This window comes from Muscardinus avellanarius (assembly GCF_963383645.1).
Source record: "Muscardinus avellanarius genome assembly, chromosome: 10".
NCBI classification, from domain to species: domain Eukaryota; kingdom Metazoa; phylum Chordata; class Mammalia; order Rodentia; family Gliridae; genus Muscardinus; species Muscardinus avellanarius.
In genome coordinates, this window is record NC_137796.1 from 56741003 (window position 1) to 56761168 (window position 20166).

At 51.2% G+C, this 20166-nt stretch overlaps 1 protein-coding gene across 2 annotated transcripts in view; it reads right to left on the minus strand.

Moving 5' to 3' along the window:
* MARK4 (microtubule affinity regulating kinase 4) overlaps positions 1-20166 on the minus strand; it is a gene marked incomplete at both ends in the record, with an annotated part of 42347 nt that overhangs the window by 502 nt on the left and 21679 nt on the right. The window contains 9 exons of one of the 2 annotated variants that reach the window (XM_080704416.1): positions 1739-1783; positions 2925-3004; positions 3162-3434; positions 6189-6292; positions 9352-9569; positions 10742-10901; positions 11017-11126; positions 13798-13897; positions 14280-14399. In XM_080704416.1, coding sequence (XP_080560542.1) covers positions 1739-1783; positions 2925-3004; positions 3162-3434; positions 6189-6292; positions 9352-9569; positions 10742-10901; positions 11017-11126; positions 13798-13897; positions 14280-14399 — 1210 coding nt within the window. The remainder of the gene's footprint in view (positions 1-1738; positions 1784-2924; positions 3005-3161; positions 3435-6188; positions 6293-9351; positions 9570-10741; positions 10902-11016; positions 11127-13797; positions 13898-14279; positions 14400-20166) is intronic. The other variant, XM_080704415.1, reaches the window with a different exon arrangement.

Below are 20166 nucleotides of genomic sequence, written 5' to 3' on the forward strand. Positions count from 1 at the left end.
GGAGGATTGCAGTTTGAGGTCAGCCTCAGCAACCTGGTGACACCCTGTTTGAAAATAATAAATCAGCCGGGCGTGGTGGTGCACGCTTGTAATCCCAGCATTTGGGAGGCTGAGACAGGAGAATATGGGTTTGCAGACAGCCTCAGCTACTTAGTGAGGCCCTTTGCAACTCAAGTGAGACCCTGTTTCAAAATAAAAAATAAAAAACAGGGCTAGGGGTGTGGCTCGGAGGTAGAATGCCCCTGGGTTCCATCCCCAGTACGGCAAATAAATAAATAAACAAACAAATAAATGAATGTGGGCTGGGTGTAGCTTGAGGTAGAATGCCCCTGGATTCAATAACAAATAAAAGAAAAGCCAGGGATGGTGGCCAACATCTGTAATCCCAGTTCTTGGGAGGTTGAGACAGGGAGATTCCAGGTTTGAAGACAGTCTCAGCAAGTAGTGAGACTCTGATTAACCAAGCAAGCTCCTGTTTCAAAAGTAAATAAAATAGGGCTGGGGGTGTAGCTTAGATGTAGAATGCCTTTGGGTTCAATCCACAGTACTACAAAAACAGCTGGGTGTGGTGGCACACGATGTAATCCAGTATTTGGGAGGCTGAGACAGGAGGATCGCACAGGTGGAAGCCAGCCTCAGCTACTTAGTGAGGCTCTCAGCAACTTAGTGAGACCCTGTTTCCAAATAAAGTATAAAAAAGGTCTGGGAGTGTAGCCCCTGGATTTCATCCCCAGCCCCACAAAATAAATAATAAATAAATAAATAAATAAATAAAAATAAAAAATGTGTGTGAGCCAGGTGTGGTGACACACATTTGTAATCCCAGCCTTCAGGAGGCTGAGACAGGAGGATCGCAGTTCACAGACAGTCTCGGCTACTTAGTGAGGCTCTCTGCAACTCAGTGAGACCCTGTTCAAAATAAAAAATAAGAGCCAGGTGTGGTGGCGCACGCTTGTAATCCCCACGCTTGGGAGGCGGAGACAGGAGGATCGCACAGGTTTGAAGCCAGCCTCTCTGGCTTAAGAGACCCTGTTTCCAAATAAAAATATATAAAATAGCTGGGCGTGGTGGCGCACGCTTGTAATCCCCGCACTTGGGAGGCAGAGACAGGAGGATCGCCCAGGTTCGAAGCCAGCCGCGCGTGCTGGCTTAGGAGACCCTCTTTCCAAATAAAAATGTAAAAATAGGTCTGGGAGTGTAGCCCGGAGGTAGAAGGGCTTCCAGGAACCCCAGTACCACCCCCCCAAAAAAAAAATATATATATATATATAATTAGGTCTGGGAGTGGAGCCCGGAGGTAGAAGGGCTTCCAGGAACCCCAGTACCACCAAAAAAAAAAAAAAATAAAATAAAATAAAAAATAAAAAATCTGGCTGGGGGTATAGCTCGGAGGTACTACAAAAAAAAAAAAAAAAAAAAAAATTGCTACCTGGGCCCGTACAGTAATATTTGCTGTTCCCTGGCCCAGGGCTCCTGGCACTGTTCTGCCACTAGTGGATGAGGGAGAAACGGAGGCAGGCTGTGGCAGGGAGAGGAGTCGGGCTGCAGATGGGCCTGATGCTGGCGACGCTCTGGGTAGTGGTGGAGATGGCAGCAATCAGCAAGGGGCGAGACAGGCTGGCGTGGGGGTGGAGGGCTGTCACGGGTCGTCTGAGGAGGCTGACCTTGGAAAATGAAACTTGGGCCCCTAAGGGCCTGCAGGAGAGGCTCCTCGTCAGGGGTTGGCGTATATACTCACCTTGTGACCTCAGGTCCCCCGATTCTCTCAGGTTCGTCTGCGACCCTAAGGGAGGGGAGGGGACAGGGTGTTTAATCTGGGCATAGAGAACCCTCCTGCCCCCCGCCCACTGCCATTGGGAATCAGGGGACGCTGCGCAGCGCCTCAAACCCAGAGTCAGGGTTTGATTCCCTCCATCCCCAAAAAGAGGCTCGGACATTCCGAAAGGGTTGCGGAGGTCAGAGGGAAGACACTGAAGAATTTGAAGATGAGAGAGAGGGGCGGGCACGCGCACACACAGACACACACACACACACACACACACACACACACACACACACACACCTAGGCCATGTTCAAATGGCAGATGCCTCTTAGCAAGGAGCCCCTTCCCTCCCCACACCCCAAACCCTAGCCCTGCTCCATTTTTCTTCTTAGTCACTACCTGACAGTCTACAGTTATTTGTTTACTGTCTGGGTCCCCTACTAGGGCATCAGGTCTGCCAGAGCAGGGAATTTGTTTTTGTGGTACTGGGGATTTAAGCTGGAGGTGTTCTGCCTCTGAACTACATCCCTAGTCCTATTTTATTCTTTACTTGGAAACATGGTCTCACTAAGTTGTGGAGGGCCTTGCTATGTTGCTGAGGTTGGCCTCAAACCTGCGGTCCTCCTGTCTCCGCCTCCCAAATACTGAGAGATGACAGGTGCGCACTCCCACGCCTGGCTCTGATTACTTCTAAGTTGCGTTCCTAAAACAGCTTTCCAAGGTGATGCTCTCGGCTGTGTCCACAATCGCCTCATTCAGGCCTCACACCCACCCTGGGAGGAGGGTGCCTGTACTGTCATTGGGCCTTTGTAAGTGAGAAAATATGGCACAGGGAAACTGAGCCACGCGCTCAAGGCCACTCAGCAGAGCTGACATCTGGACCTTCAGACTCTGGCCCTAGGGGCCATGCTTCTGGACACTCCGTTTATTAAACGGGTAAATAACACCCGGACTCCACAGGCAGGCCCTGTTCCCTGCTCCCACACATCTGGACCTTCAGACTCTGGCCCTAGGGGCCATGCTTCTGGACACTCCGTTTATTAAACGGGTAAATAACACCCGGACTCCACAGGCAGGCCCTGTTCCCTGCTCCCACACACACAGCCGTGAGACATGCAGACCCCGGCAGCGCAGGCGAGGGCCAGCGTGGCCGGGACTTACTGATCTTGGATCCCTGGGGCAGAGAGGCGCCCGAGACACAGCGGTTAGAGTTCTGCCGTTTAGAGGGATCGAGGGTGACCCTGCAGCGTAAGGAGGAGGTGACAGGGAAGAGGGAGGGAAGCAAAGGGGAGCAGGAGGAGGAAGAGCAGGAGGAGGAAGAGGAGGAGACGTCAGGGCCAGGAGGCAGAGCAGAACAGAAGCCAGGTCAGCCCGCCACCCGCCGGCGCCCCGGCTCACCGTCTGGTCAGCTTGGAGGTCAGCTTGGTGAAGAGGTTGGTGGTGGGGCGCGGCCGGCCGGCGGGCAGGGGCGCGGCCTCGTGCGCCAGCGTGGGCGAGGCGGGGGGCCCGTTCTGCACGCCGCCGCCGCCCCCTGCCCGCCGGTCCCGGACCTGGCCGCCGTGGAAGGTGCTGCGGATGGTGGAGCCGCGGGCCAGCCGGCTCCGCTCCCCCGACGGCGGCGCCAGGCTGTGGCTGGACGGAGAGGCGGGGGGCGCCCGCGGGGTCCCCGAGCTGCGGGAGGGCAGGAGAGGCTGGGTCAGGGGGCCTGGGCTCCGCTGGCTCTCAGTTATTTTTTTGGCGGTACTGGGAATGGAACCCAGGGGCATTCTACCTCCAAGCTATGCCCCCTGCCCTACTTATTATTCTTTATTTTGAAACAGGGTCTCACTGAGTCGCAAGGGGCATAAGTAGCTGAGGCTGTTCGCGAACCCAGATCCTCCTGTCTCACCCTCCCAAAAGCTGGGATTACAAGCTGCGCCACCGCGCTATCAGAACCTTGTTTTGAAGTAAAAAAATAAAAGAGGGCTGCCGCATAAAGAATAAAAAAGGAGAGGTTCCCCTTTGTCACTTCTGATGTACTATGTGAGCAGTGGGGTGTCCCACTGTCCCAGGACCCTCCTCAGCACCCCCCCCCATCCTAGCAGGAGGGAGCAGACCTCCACAATTTCTACTTTCCCGGGCACTCTGAGAGAGAGGAAATTCTGCCTGTGGCATAGGGCATCACCTTTCCTCCAGCATCCATCCTGTGTTAGACTCCTGGTGAGCAAATCCCTGAGAGTATGAGCCCTCCATGTGGACTCCCAACTGGAAACTACACTTCCCAGCCTCCCTTGTAGCTATGGGTTGTCATGTGACTATGCTCTAACCAATGAGATATAAGCAGAAATGTTTATACCATTTCTGGGCCAAGACTTTAAAAAGAACGCTCCCTAAATGCTACTCTTTTCCCACTTCTTTCTGGGTGAGAAACACTGGCAGTAGATGCTGCCACTGGAACATAAGTAAGGTAGAATCAACTTGAGTTTCTGACAACTCTGCCAGTCTACCTTTGGACCCATCTGTCTCAGGGGGCTAAACTTCATTTCTTTTTCTTTTCTTTTTTTGGTACTGGGGGTTGAACTCGGGGGCGTTTCTCTGAGCTACACACTCAGCTCTATCTTATTTTTATTTTGAAACAGAGCCTCACTAAGTTGTTGAGAACCTTGCTAAATCACCGGGGCTGACCTTGAACCTGCAACCCACCTGTCTCCGCCTCCTCAGTACTGGGATTAAAGGTGCGCACCACCATGCCTGAATTTTTTTTCTCCCCAGTGCTGTAGATAGAACCTAAAGCTTTGCCGGGCGTGGTGGCGCAAGCTTGTAATCCCCTCGCTTGGGAGGCGGAGACAGGAGGATCGCGCAGGTTCGAAGCCAGCCGCGCGCGCTGGCTTAGGAGACCCTGTTTCCAAAAATGAAAATGTAAAAATAGGTCTGGGAGTGTAGCCCGGAGGTAGAAGGGCTTCCAGGAACCCCAGTACCACCAAAAAAAAAGAACCTAAAGCTTTATGCTTGCCAGGCAAATGCTCTACCACTGGGTTATGCCCCCCAGTCACTACATTTCCCTCTTATTTCAGCTACCATACTCTCAAGTTTTTGTTCCAGCAGCTCAGTCTATGATCTGATTCACTATTTCTTGAGCAGAACTGGAAGGCCATGATTATAGTCATTACGAAAAACAGATTTTGGACTTGGTCTGCAATCCCTGCTCCTTGCCTGACCAGCTGCGTAGCCTTCGACAAGTTAGCCTCTGTGCCTCATTTCCTCAGCTATAAAATGGAGCTACTAGGATGTACCTCACTGCTGTTAGAAGCGGTGAGCCAGTAGATGTACAGAGGCCTGGCATAGGTTTGCGGCTTGATGAAGTCATAGTGGCCACTGTTATTACTCTGACTTAGAAACCATCAAAAAATAGCTCTCAGCCATATAGGCCTCCTGTGGACCAGCCCCCACCCAGACACAAGAGAGGCCTGCTCGCATCAGAGCTGTCGGGGGCTGGAGGCAGCCAGCATCAGCCCCCATTTTGCATGTGTGGGGTGCCGGGGACCGAGCCCAGGAGTGTTCTACCACTGAGCTATACTCCCAGTCTTTTTATTTTTTTATTTTTTTATTTTTGTGGTGGTGGTACTGGGGTTCCTGGAAGCCCTTCTACCTCCGGGCTACACTCCCAGACCTATTTTTTATACATTTTTTTTATTTGGAAACAGGGTCTCCTAAGCCAGCGCGCGCGGCTGGCTTCGAACCTGCGCGATCCTCCTGTCTCTGCCTCCCAAGCGCGGGGATTACAAGCGTGCGCCACCACGCCCGGCGAGTCTTTTTATTTTTGAAACAGGGTTACTCAGTTGCCGAGGCTGGCCTCGAGCCTGCAATTCTCCTGTCTCAGCCTCCCAAGTACTAGGACGATGGGCTTGCACCACTGTGCCTGGCCAGCCCCATTTTACAGAACAGAAAACAGCCTTAGAGATTTGTCCACAGCCATCCTGCGGGCAGAGAGCACAGGCAAGTCTCATCAAGTGTCATCATGCTGACGGTACAAGTCAGTTCATATCCTTTCTGTGGGCCAGCGACCCTGCATGGGTCCCCTCGCTTGCTGGCTGAACGAGCCCTTGTGGACTCAGGCCACCCTGCCAGAACCAGCTAGCCAGAAGATGTGGATGGGAGCTGTGCCGGGCTGGCGCTTTTCTCCAGTTCTAAAAAGAGATCATTCAAAAAATCCGCTCGGGTTCCCAAGACTGTGGGCGGAGAACAGGGCAGGCTGCTTTCCTGGGGCTGCTGTCTGGTTAATTGAGTGGGGAGCTTTTTCAGGGGGACCTGGGTAGACTCTGCCAAGGGCAGGGCAGATCCTCTCTCTGGCCCTTGTGGCCCCGACCTGGGCATCCATCCTCTCAGATGGAGGGGGGCCCTGCTCACCTGCCCCACATCCCTGCCCTCCCCCCGCTGCCCCCATACCTGTTTTCTTTGCCATTTGGCAACAGGGATGGGCGCTCAGCCCCTGGGCGTTCTGTGCACACGTAGGTGTTCCTGCGGGTCATCATGCTGGGGGGCAGGTTGTTCTGTAGGAGACAGACCGGGAAGGGAGAGGAGGGGTGAAGACACACCCCCTTGCTCTCTACCCTCCCCCAGATGGGAAAGTGAGGGGCCTGTGGGGAACCCCTGGGAAGCGGGAATGGCTCAAAGGCACCCAGAACCCGAAAGGTTCAAGGGATATTCACAGTCACCTGGTTGGAGGCGGGGGGACTACGGAAGCTTACAGGCGAGAGGGAAACTGAGGCAGACCAGTCAGGAAAGGTGTCCAGGGGCATTGAGGAAGGGCTTTCTGCTCCCAGCAATGCCCACCCTGGTGATGTGTGTACAGCGACCATTCTTGTGAGCACACTCCTATTTTTTTTTTTTTTTTTGCGGGTCTGGGGATGGAACCCAGGGGCATTCGACCTCCGAGCTATACCTCCTGCCATTTTTTCTTGTTTATTTTGAAACCGGGTCTCACTGAGTTGCAGAGGGCCTCACTAAGTAGCTGAGGCTGTCCCCGAACCGTGATCCTCCGGTCTCAGCCTCCTGAATGCTGGGATTACAAGCATGCACCACCATGGCTGGCTTCTTTTTTTTTTTTGTTTTGGTACTAGGGATTGAACCCAGGGGCATTCTACTTCTGAGCTACATCCCCAGCCATCTTCCTTCTTTCTTTCCTTTCCCTCCCTCTCTTATTATTATTATTTTTTGTTATACTGGGAATGAAATGGTACAAGGGCATTCTACCTCCAAGCTACATCCCCAGCCACTATATATATATATATATATATATATATATATATATATATATATCCTTTTTTTTGCAGTACTGGGGATGGAACCCAGGGGCATTCTACCTCTGAGCTACACCCCCAGCCCTATTTATTCTTTTATTTTTGAAACAGGGTCTCCTGAGTTGCAAAGGGCTTCAGTAAGTAGCTGAGGCTGGCTGCGAATCGCGATCCTCCTGTCTCAGCCTCCCAAATGCTGGGATTACAAGCATGGACCACCATGCCCGGCTTTTGTCCCAGCCATTTTTAGTTATCTTTATTTTTTGGGAGGAGGTGTACTTGGAATTGAACCCAGGGACATTCTACTTCCAAGCTATACCCCAGTCCTTTTTTTTTTTTTTTTTTAATAGAGTTTTATATTTTGTGGTACTGGGGATGGAACTGAGGGGCATTCTACCTCTGAGCTACAACTTCAACCCTAGTTTATTGTTTTAATTACGGTCGGGGGTATAGCTCAGAGATAGAATGCCTATGGGTTTCATCCCCAATACCACAAAAAGAAAAAAGAGACAGGGTTTTGCTAAGTTGCTGAGGGCCTCACTAAGTTGCTGAAACTGGCGCTCCTGTCTCAGCCTCCCAAGTACAGGGATCACACGGTGCGCCACCGTGCCGGGCTATGGGCTACGAGCACACTTCTTCCTGCTTCTTGGTCCCCCACAGCTGGCTGTCCCAGTGTTCAGAACACTACCCTGCTCCGCCCCCGGCTCAACCTGCCAATCTCTCAGGTTCAGATCATAACATCCACCATCCCCGGGCCCAGGGAGTCAGGTGCTTCCCTAGCGCCCACTGTGGCTCTGTCACCTTGCCTCCGTCAATCTCTGTTCACAAACAGGTCCCCTCAGCCTGGTGTGGCGGTGGGCACCTGCCATCCCAGCACTTGGGAGGCTGAGACAGAAGGAGCACGGTTTGAGACCAGCCTCAGCAACTTATGGAGACTCTGTTTCAAAATAAAAATAAAACAGGTCTGGGGGTGTAGCTCAGAAGTAGAATGCCCCTGGGTTCAAGCCCTACACACATACACACACACACACACACACACACACACACACACACGCGCGCGCGCGCGCGTCCCCATTCTAGCCTACAAGGGACAGTGATTTCCACAAAGACACAGAGTATCAGGGTCACTGCCTCTCTGGTTTCTGTTCACACAGATAAGGGCATGAGATGAGAGTGTGAGTTTTAGAAGGGTGGTTTTTTTTTTTTTTTTGCTGGTCTGGGGATGGAGCCCAGGGGCATTTGACCTCCGAACTACACCCCTTGCCCTATTTTTTTTATACTTTATTTTGAAATCGGGTCTCACTGAGTTGCGGAGGGCCTCACTAAGTAGCAGAGGCTGGCCACGAATCGCGATCCTCCAGTCTCAGCCTCCCGAATGCTGGAATTACAAGCACGCGCCACCACGCCCAGCTTCAGAAGGGTTCTGGTCCCATTCTTCTCCAGCCCTCTGGGTGTCCACAGCCTCTTCCAAATGACAACTGTGGATTTTTTTTGTGGTTCTGGGGATTGAACTCAGTGACATTCAACCTCTGAGCTACACCCCACCTTATTATTTTTTTTAATTTAGAAACAGTGTCTCACTAAGTTGCAGGAGGGCCTTGCTATGTTGCTGAAGCTGGTGTGAAACTGTAATCCTCTGGTCTCAGCCTCCCAAGTACTGGGATCTCAGGCTTGTGGCTATGTGTGGGTTCTGATGGGCCAGTGCTGGGATGGCTCAGAGGAGGCCGGTTCCTTCGGGGAGATTTGCTGCTATCCCGCTGGCACAAATGCTGTTCTAGCCTGCTGCTCCTCTAGTCCTTTCTGTGATTTTGACAGCAAGTAATTCTCTGCACTGAATCCTTCCTGCTGAACCAACCGCGCTTCTTTCTTTCTGGTACTGAGTGTTAATCTGTTTTCCAGTAGATGCTTCAATAAACAGTCAAATAACTGCTTGTGGAACGCATGGACGGATATCTCAGGGTGGCATTCTGGGGAATGCTAGCTATGAAGGCAGCTCTGAGGGTTTCTGGTTGGTTGGTTGTGACAGTACTGGGGATTGAACCTGGGACTATATCCCTGGCTCTTTTTATTTATGTAGTGGGACTGGGGAATGAACTCATGGTGCCCTGCCACAGAGCTACACCCTCAGCCCTTTTTATTTTGAGACAGTGTATCTACGTTGCCCAGGCTGGCCTTGAGCTTGCAATCCTCCTGCCTCAGCCAGCTGAGTCACTGGGACCACAGGCCGTGCCCGAAGGCACGGTTTGAAAAACGTGGCACAGGCGGCGTCTGCTGGCTGGACAAGGTGGCCGCCCTCCGCCCCAGCCACTCACAGGGGTGCTTGTGCTGTCCTTCCGCCGCTCGGGGATCTCCGCCTTGTTGGGGTTGTGCGCGCTGCTGACCATGGGGCTGGAGGGGGGCAGCCCCCGACTCCCACTCCCTGCGGCGCTGCAGCTCGCCTTCCGGCCCGGCAGCCGCTCCTCCTTCAGCTCCGTGTCCCCGGTGCTGGTTGGACTGCGCTTGGGGTGCAGGGGTGCCGGGGATGGGCCACCTGGTGGAGGGAGGGGATGTTAGAGCTGGGGTCACCGGAAACCTGGGTGATCCCTGGAACCCTGGAATTCAGCCTCTGAAATATTGGGATTACAAGTGTGAGCCACTATTCCTGGCTGAGTTGAATACTTTACATAGGTGAATTATATGATAGCTGAACTTTATCCCCCTCCTAAAACAGAAACAGAAACAACGGTGCAGTGTATCATTATTTGGTGACGATGTGGGGTAAAAGGCCTCTCTTTTCATTCCTGAGTTAAGATGGTGGTAGAGCCTAAGGTGCACAAGGCCCTGGGTTCAGTCCCCTGTAGTGCAAAAACAAAACTGTTATCTGTATGTACAAACATATCACTATGAATCTCACTTTTATGGATGATTATAATGTACCAATTAAAAAAAATATATGATTTGAGCCAGGCACGGTGGCGCACACTTGTAATCCCAGTACTTGCCAGTACTTGGGACGTTGAGACAGGAGGATCACAGGTTTGCCGCCAAACTCAGCTACTTAGTGAGACCCTGTATCAAAATAAAGAAGAAAAAATTGGGCTAGGTGTGTAGCTAGGGGTTGAAATGCCCCTGGGTTCAGTCCCCAGTACTGCAAAAAAAAAAAAAAAAAAAAAAAAAAATATATATATATATATATATATATATATCTCACTGGGCGTGGCACACGCTTGTAATCCCTGCACTTGGGAGGCTGAGACAGGAGGATCGCACAGGTTATCTGAAGAAAGCTGAAGCCAACCTCAGCTACTTAGCGAGGCTCTCAGCAACTTAGTGAGAGCCTGTTTTCAAATAAAAGTATAAAATAGGTCTGGGAGTATAGCCCGGAGGTAGAAAGCCTCTGGGTTCCACCCCCAGTACCACACACACACACACACACACACACACACACACACACAAAATACCAGCAAAGCAAGAGGAAGCAAAATGCAGAGAGTACATCTGCTCTGGGTCTGGCTGTTTCCCAGATTTAACCCTTCCTGAGCCTGCCGATGTCTGCATCTCCATGACATTCCTCTGGTGGCTGCAGTTTGCTCCAGCGCGGGCCCAGGTTGGCTAGCCCACAGGAGAGCACTGAGCCTGGGGCAGGGCGGGGTATCCTGGGGGCGGGGCCAGTCTGGGGCAGACAGGAGGGCGTGGTTATCCTAGGGGTGGTGCCACACTCACAGAAGTCGCTGTGCCTGCGCTGGCGGTGGTAGGTGGAGGAGGAGCTCCGCTGCCCTTTGCTGTGGCTGGCGCCTTTGCTGGAGCTCGTCCCATTGGTGGTGTCGCTGGGCGCCCGCACCCGTGCTAGGGCCAGCCCTGGGGCGCCCCGGTCCCCACCCTCCTGCAAGAGGATAAGAGACCAGACGTCTCAGCCCCCTGTCCCTGCCACCCCCCAGACCCTCCATCCTGGGATCGCCCTCTCCGCCCCTCCCCCCCCCGCCCCCTCATCCTCTGACCTCAGTCTTCCTGCCCAGCAGGAGGTAGGTTGCGGTCACTTCGTTGTACTTCTGGCTGGTCAAGGCCTCTTTGATTTCTTCCCGCGTGTAGCCCATCCCCACCATAACCTCTGGGAGAGGGGTGGAGAGACAGGTCAGCCTCCCAGAGCCCTTCACCGGGGTTTCTGTGTTGCTCTGCCAATATCTGCTTTTATGCCTTGTGTAGAATTCATTTTCCCTTCTGGCAGCGCCCTGATTTTCCTTGTAAAACTATTCCTTCCCAACTAGGAACAGCTAGCTGATCGCTGCCTGCTCCATACCCTAGGGGTGGGCAGGCAGGCAGAGGATTCGGCCTGGCCGGTCAAGCGTTCCATCCCCAAAGCCACAATGACTGGTTCAAGGACAGCCAATGGCCACCTTCTATTGGCTTTTCTTCTTGACAGGGTATCAGGCTAGCATCTGAGGTTGCCATGGGAAACCTGGGAAAGCTGTTGCCATGGCGAAGATGCAACTGTCTTGGTGCACCTGGATCCAGCTGTCCTGAAGGCTGCCTTACCCTGGCCTTTGTATTCATTCAGATGAGCAAATTGTCACTGTTGGGTTAAACCGTTGGAAATTGCTGATATTGGTGATTTTGACCCATAAAATGGCAATCTTAGGGCTGGAGATGTGGCTCATTGGTAGAACATTGTAATATATAAGTAAATAACAAGCCAGGTGTGATGGCCCATGCCTGTAATACCAGTACTTTGGAGGCTGAGACAAGAGGATCACATGTTCCAGGACAGTCTCAGCAAGCAGTGAGACTCTCATCAACCTAGCAAGATTCTCTTTCCAATAAGAAATGAAATTAGGCCGGGCGGGGCGTGGTGGCGCACGCTTGTAATCCCCACGCTTGGGAGGCAGAGACAGGAGGATCGGGCAGGTTCGAAGCCAGCCACGCACGCTGGCTTAGGAGACCTTGTTTCCAAATAAAAATGTAAAAATAGGTCTGGGAGTGGTAGAAGGGCTTCCAGGAATCCCAGTACCACCAAAAAAAAAAAAAAAAAAAAAAAAAAAAGGCTGGGAGGGTAGCTCAATCCCTAGTACCACAAAAAAAGTAAAAAAAAAGAAAGAAAGAAACAGGTCACTGGATGGCTTCTTAGGCTCTCCAGAGTTAACTCTGGTTCTAGAGTTTCAGACTAGCGAGACCAGGACGAAAGGGGATGCTACTTGAGATGGGCATGCAGATCATGGACCACCTGTGCTCAAAATTTCCTGGGAGTGATCTGTGAGGTCTTCTTTTTCTTTGTGGTTCTGGGGACTAAACCCAAGGGCATTCTAGCTCTGAGCTACACCCCCAGCCCTCTTTTTTGGTGGGGGCTGCTGGGAATTGAACTTAGAGGCATTCTATCCTTGAGCTACACCCCTAGACCTATTTTTTATTCTTTTTGCAGTACTGGGAATTGAACCCAGGGACATTCTACCTCTGAGCTCTACCCCCAGCCCTATTTTTTATGCTTTATTTATTTATTTTTTGTTTTGTTTTTGGTGGTACTGGGGGAGGCGGCAGAGGCTTTCTACCTCTGGGCTATACTCCCAGGCCTATTTTATATTTTATTTGGAAACAGGGTCTCACTAAGTTGCTGAGAGCCTCACTAAGTAGCTGAGGCTGGCTTGGAACTTGTGCGATCCTCCTGTCTCAGCCTCCCAAGCGCGAGGATTACAAGCGTGCGCCACCATGCCCGGCTTATGCTTTATTTTGAAACAGGGTCTCACTGAGTTGCAAAGGGCCTCACTAAGTAGCTGAGGCTGGCTGTGAACCTGTGATCCTTCTGTCTCAGCCTCCCAAGTGATGGGATTACAAGTGTGCGTCACCACACCCGGATTATTCTTATTTTTGAAACAGGGTCTCACTAGGTTGATGAGAGTCTCACTACTTGCTGAGACTGTCCTGGAACCTGTGATCCTCCTGTCTCAGCTTCCCAAGTACTGGGTTTGCAGGCACGTGCTACCTGCCCCGCTCCTTTTGTGTCTTGTGTGTGTGTGTGTGTGTGTGTGTGTGTGTGTGTGTGTGGTACTGGGGATTGAACTCAGGGGCATTCTACCATTCTACCTCCAAGCTACACCCCCAGCCCTATTTTTTTATTCTTTATTTTATTTTTTTGTGGGTCTGGGGATAGAACCCAGGGGCATTCGACCTCCGAGCTACACCTCCTGCCCTATTTTTAATTCTTTATTTTGAAACAGGGTCTCACTAAGTTGGGGAGGGCCTCACTAAGTAGCTGAGGCTGTCCGTGAACCGCGATCCTCCAGTCTCAGCCTCCCGAATGCTGGGATTACAAGCGTGCGCCACCACGCCCAGCTATTTATTCTTTATTCTGAAACAGGGTCTCACTGAGTTGCAAAGGGCCTCACTAAGTAGCTGAGGCTGGCCGCGAACCTGTGATCCTCCTGTCTCAGCCTTCTAAGTATTCTTTCGTCTTAACAGTGAAGGACCAAGCGTACCTGTGCTTCTTGTACACCAGTCGCTGATCCAGGAGCTTCCGCACTGACTCATTTAATACACACATGAACTCAGAAGGAGGTGCTATGATTATTCTCATTTCATAGATAAAGAACTAGGGCACAGAAAGGGGAAACCTCTTGCCCAGGGTCACAGAGCTGCAAAGTGGCCACAAAGGGACTGGAGCTCAGATTCCTCACTCCCCTCCCTAGTGGGCGGCAAGCTCTCAAAGGCTTTGGCCAAAGGGACATGTGCTGGTACCTCGTGCCCTGGCTCTGCGGCCTTGAGCCTCCAGGGCCCCGTCCTCCCTGACTCACCGATCCGCTTGGTATCCCCGAAGTCCTCCTCGGGCTCCGTGTATGGCTTCAGCTCTTCCCCCTCATAGCCGATGTTCAGCCATTTATCTTTCATGATTTGCTGGGGAGGGGGAGAAAGGCGTTAGAGGGGGCCGGAGAGAGCACAGCTCCTGCCTCGCGGGTAGCTCAGTGGACAACCTGCCTCCCCCAGCGGTCCCAGTTCTAAGACCCAGTATCCGGGTTCCAAGAGCTGGCGCCTCCTGTGCCCTCATGAAGCCTCCTCCGCATCGCCTGGGTCCCGCGCACCCTGTAATCATCCCAGCACTCATTAGCTAATTACTAGCACGGCGGGGAGTGGGCGAAGCTGTAGGAAGGGGTGGTGTCAGGACCACCCAGAGCCCCCCATCTCAGGTGGGGGTCACAGAGGAGTGAAGCCGAGGGTGAGGGGGCTGTGGGGGAGGGAGGCAGAGTTTGGGGGCATAGGTGTGGGGCTGGGGGCTCACCTCAAGAGTACAGCGTTTAGCTGGGTTCAGCACCAAGAATCTCCGCAGGATGCTCTCACAGTCCGTAGACATGTAGAAAGGGACCCGGTACTTCCCTCTGAGGACGCGCTCCCGCAGCTCCTGTGGGGACGGGGTTACTGGGGGAGGAGACCACCCTGCCCACCCACACATCACACACACACCCCCGTGCGCGCACGCACACACACACACACACACATCACACACACACACCCGCACGTGTGCGCACACACATGCCACTGTCCCAACCCTCCACAGATGCAACAGAAGCCCTGTCTCAGCCTTGATGAGGTAGGCAGAACCCACCTCTCTCCTGAGGGCTCAGCCCCTCAGGTGTAAAATGGAAATGCTGTATAAGCAACAGTAAAATACATTTCTTTTAAATTCTAAACTACATTACTTTTTTTTTTTTTAACTTGGAAACAAGAGTCTAAGTTGCAGAGGGCCTCACTAAGTAGCTGAGGCTGGTTTTGAACCCATGATTCTCCTGTCTCAGCCTCCCAAGTACTGGGATTACAAGCGTGGACCACTACGACCAGCCTTACTTTTTATTGGGAAGAAATCTTTTTTTTTTTTTTTTTTTTTTATGGTACTGGGGGTGGAATCCAGAGGCTTTCTACTTCCAAGCTATACTCCCAGATCTATTTTTATATTTTATTTGGAAACAGGGTCTCACTAAGTTGCTGAGAGCCTCACTAAGTAGCTGAGGCTGGCTTGGAACCTGTGCGATTCTCCTGTCTCAGCCTCCCAAGCGCGGGGATTACAAGCGTGCGCCACCACGCCCAGCAGGAAGAAACGTTAAGAGTAACTTCTGTAAACCAGACTGGGGGCAGGGGGGGGGCAGATGAGTGGGCCTCTGAGACCTTAGCTCTTCAAAAAATAAAAAAGGGCCGAGGATGAACTCAGAGGTTGAATACCTCTGAGTTCAATCCCCACTACCGCACACAAAATAAATATAAACAAAACAAAATAAAAGAGATTGCAGTTCCCACTTCATAGGGTGCTGCCAGGGGAAAGCAAGTGAGTATTATGAATACTGGTCAGAAGCTTAGCACGAAGTACTACAGAGGCTGAAGCAGGAGGCTCACAACAACTTTGGGGCCAGACCTGACAGACCCTGTGTCAAGGTAAAAGGGGCCGAGGGTTAGCCAGGTGTGGCGGTGCGTACCTGCGATCCCAATACTTCAGAGGCTGAGACAGAAGACTGTGGGGGTCAATCCTCAGCAAATAGTGAGACCCTACTTTATTTTTTTTAATTAATTAATTTTAGGCCGGGCGTGGTGGCACACGCTTGTAAATCCCCGCGCTTGGGAGGCGGAGACAGGAGGATCGCGCAGGTTCGAAGCCAGCCGCGCTGGCATAAGAGACCCTGTTTCAAAAATATAAAATAGGTTTGGGAGTGTAGCCTGGAGGTAGAAAGGCTTCCAGGAACCCCAGTACCACCAAAAAAAAAAAAAATAAATAAAAAAATAATAATAATAATAATTAATTTTCTTTTTGCAGGTCTGTGAATGGAATCCACGGGCATTCGACCTCCGAGCTACACTCCCTGCCCTATTTTTTATTCTTTATTTGGAAACAGAGTCTCACTATATTACGGAGGGCCTCACTGAGTGGCCGAGGCGTCTGTGAACTGCGATCCTCCGGTCTCAGCCTCCCAAATGCTGGGATGACAGGTGTGCGCCACCACGCCCAGAGAGACCCTACTTTGAAAAAAAGGGGGAGATGGGGGTATAGCTCAGAAGGACCCCAGTGTGCGTGCTATTTAAATACTATGTTTACAGAAAGGAGGGGATCCTGCCCACAGACCTCCCCAAACTGTTTCTCAAAGAGCCAGAGCCTGCTAGGACCTTCATGGAATTGTATTTAATTAACTTACTTTTTGTGGTACTGAGGACTGAGCACAGGGGCAGTCTACCTCTGAGCCACACTCCCCAGCTCTATTTTTTCCTTTGAAGCAGGGTCTCACTAAGTTGATGGGTCTCACTACTTGCTGAGGCTGTCCTTGAACCTGTGATCCTCCAGTATCAAGTTTCCCACGTACTGTGATTATAAGCCAGCATGACCATGCCTGGCTGCCCTTCATTGGCGTTATATGTTGGCCTGTTCTTTTGGGGGTGTGTGGTCCTAGGGATTGAAATCAGGGGCATTCAATCTCCAAGCTACATCCTAGCTCTTTGATTTTTTGACACAAGGTCTCTAAATTGCTGAGGGCCTTGCTAAGTTGCTGAGGCTAGCCTTAAATCTGCAATCCTCCAGTCTCAGCTTCCCAAGTACTGTGACTGCAGGCATGCTTTTTGTGTGTGTGCTACTAGGAATTGAACCCAGAGGCATTCTAACTTTCAGCTACACTCCAGCCCTACTTTATTTTTTATCTGAAACAATCTCACTAAGTTGCAGAGGGCCTCACTAAGTTGCTGAGGCTGGCCTCAAACCTGTGATCCTTCTGTCTCAGCCTCCTAAGGGCTGGGATTATAATAGTGTGCCACCACGCCCAGCTGCAAGCTTGATTTTAAAGGTCTTTTGTGAGGGCCTTTGCCAAGGTTGTGAAAATAAAATTAACCTTGGGTTTCCAGGCCTGGCAGACCCGTGAGTGCCCTTCCCACTTGTATAAAGTATGGTGGTGCACACTTGTAATCCCAGCATTCAGGAGGAAGAGACCGGAGGATCGTGGTTCGTGGACAGCCTCGGCTACTTAGTGAGGCCCTCTGCAACTCAGTGAGACCCTGTTTCAAAATAAATAAAAAAAATAGGGCAGGGACTGTAGCTCAGAGGTCAAATGCGCTTGGCTTGGGTTCCATCTCCAGACCCGCAAAAAAAAAAAAAAAAAAAAATCCATTATCCCAGGACTTGAGAAGCTAAGACACAGGTTCAAGGCCAGCCTCAGCAATTTAGTGAGACCCAGTTTCAGGGTAAAGAATTAAAAAGAGCTGGCAGGGGATATATCTCAGAGGTAAAATGCTCCTGGGTTCAATCCCCAGGACCAAAAAATTAAAAAACAAAAAAACAAAACAAAACAAAAAAAACCACATAAATAAAGCCATGCGTGGGTGGCACAAACTTGTAATCCCAGCATTCGGGAGGCTGAGACAGGAGGATCGCAGTTCAAAGCCAGCCTCAGCTACTTAGTGAGACCCTTTGAACTCAGTGAGACCCTGTTTCAAAATAAAGAATAAAAAATAAGGCTGCGGGTGTAGGTCGAAGGTAGAATGACGCTGGGTTCCATCCCCAGTACCGTAAAAAAAAATAAAAGGTTCACTCCTTTTATCATGTGGGCTCTCGATGAGGACGTGCCTTCTCTGAGCAGAACATTCTAGCTGTGGAATGCTCCCCCCCCAAAATACCTCAGTCCAGGTCCAACAAGGAGGGAACCCCAGCTGACCCAAATGGAGGGACCTTCTTCAAAACAACTGGCCTGAAATCCACAATGTCAAAGCCAGGAGAGACAAAGAGAGGCCGAGAACTGTTCCAGATGCCACGAGACAAGAGACCAGCGCAGGTGGGGAGCGCCACAGATCTCCGCCAGCAGGAAGAATCAGCTCCAAGGCCATCCCTGGGGTCAGCGGCCGGAATCTGAGTGTGGGCCACAGGGCGGAGGCCGGGGCCGAGCCATTGATGTATTTCCTGTATGTGGCCACTGCCAGGAAAATGCCCCTGGTCTCAGGAGATAACCCGCGGCGGCCTTAAGGGACAAAGAGACGCAGCGTCTACCAGGAACTGTCACACGGCCCATCAATAAGGACAGAGCAACGCCCGGGAGCCCACAGACAGATACGGCATGGTGGTGGCCCGGCCCAGTGCTGTGAATCTCCTGAAAGGTACTGTGCGTGCTTTGTTCTATTCTTGCGTCTTTTCGGGAGATTGGCAACGTTTCAAAACAAGAAGTTCAAAGGAAGAAAAAAAAGCAAGCAAGCAAAGGATCACTCACCCCACGCTTCCCGCCCCTTCAGTGTCTGTGTCCCCCTGGCGGAGCCCGAGTCTGACATAATAGCTGTATGGCTCGCTTATTTTCTTTTCTGCCTGGCTCTGTGGTTGGAATGTCAGTCTGCAAGGACGGAAATTCTTTTTCTGGCCTAAGAGTCCCATCCAAGTGTTTTCAGGATTTTTTTTTTTGCCATCATGACCACAATCCATGTGAGAACAGTTCCCATCACTTCGGAAGCCCTGACCCCGGCGGCTGTCAGCCCGCCCGCCTCCGGCAGCCGCTCGTCTGCTTTCTGTCTCCGTGGTCTGGCGTATTCTGGACATTTTGTAGATGTGAAATCGCACACCCTGCAGCCTTCTGTTGCTGGCTTCTGTCACTTAGCACAGTGTTTTCAAGATTCAAGCAACGACTAGCATGTGTGCGGGCAGAGTTTTCTGCCTCTCTTGTTCACGCCCTGTTTGCAAAGCCACAAACAGATGCTAACACCAGAGGTAGGCAATAAATATTTCCTGTTTTTTGATACTGGGGACTGAACATAGGGGGGGGCATTTTACCTTCAAGCCACAACCCCAACCCTTTTTATTTTTTGTTTGTTTATTTTTTGTGGTACCGAGGAGCATTTTACCTCAGCCCGATTTTATTTTTTATTTAATCTGTGGTGCTGGGGATGTAACCCAGGGGCATTCTACCTCTGAGCTACACCCCAGCCCTACTTTTTAAAAATTCTTTATTTTGAAACAGGGTCTCACTGAATTGCAAAGGATCCCATTTCGTAGTAGCTGAGGCCCATTTTACTTTATATATATGTGTGTGTGTGTGTGTGTGTGTGTGTGTGTGTATGTATTTATTTTGCTGGTACTGGGGTTCCTGGAAGCCCTTCTACCTCTGGGATACACTCCCAGACCTTTTTTTTATATTTTTATTTGGAAACAGGGTCTCTTAAGCCAGCACGGCTGGCTTCGAACCTGTCTCCGCCTCCCAAGCGCAGGGATTACAAGCATGCGCCACCACGCCCGGCTATTTTACTTTATATTTTGAAACAAGAGTCTAAGCTGCTGAGGCTGGAAGTGAACCTGGATCCTCTTGTCTCATCCTCCTGCGTGCTCGTGTTCAGATTCCAGGTATGCACCACCGTGTGTGTGTGTGTGTGTGTGTGTGTGTGTGTGTGTGTGTTCCTGGGGATTGAACTCAGGAGCATTCTACCTCCAAGTGACACTTCAACCCCATTTTATTTATATATTTATTATTTACTTATTTATTTTTGTGGTACTGGGGATTAAACCCAGAGGCATTCTATGTATGAGCTAAACCCCAAGCCCTATTTCTTATTTTGTAACAGGGCCTCAGTGAGTTGCAGAGGGCCTCACTAAGTAGCTGAGGTGAGTTGGCCACGAACCTGCAATCCTGTCTCAGCCTCCCAAGTACTGGGATTATAAGCATGTGCCACCATACCTGGCTTTTTATTTCTTATTTATTTTTATTTTTGTAGTACTAGGAATGGAACCCAGAGGCCTTCTACCTCTGGGGTACACTCCCACACCTATTTTATATTTTATTTGGAAACAGGGTCTACGTTGCTGAGAGCCTCACTAAGTAGCTGAGGCTGGCTTCGAACCTGTGCAATCCTCCTGTCTCAGCCTCCCAAGTGCGGGGATTACAAGCATGAGCTACCATGCCCAGCTCTGGCTTTTCATTTCATTTTATTTTTTTGGTGGTCCTTGGGGTGGAACCCAGGGGCTTTCTACCTCCGGGCTATACTCCCAGACCTATTTTCTATTTTATTTGGAAACAGGGTCTAAGTTGCTGAGAGCCTCACTAAGTAGCTGAGGCTGGCTTGGAACCTGTGCAATCCTCCTGTCTCAGCCTCCCAAGTGCGGGGATTACAAGCGTGCGCCACCACGCCCGGCTTTGGCTTTTCATTTTAAAAGATGGTCTCAGTTGCTG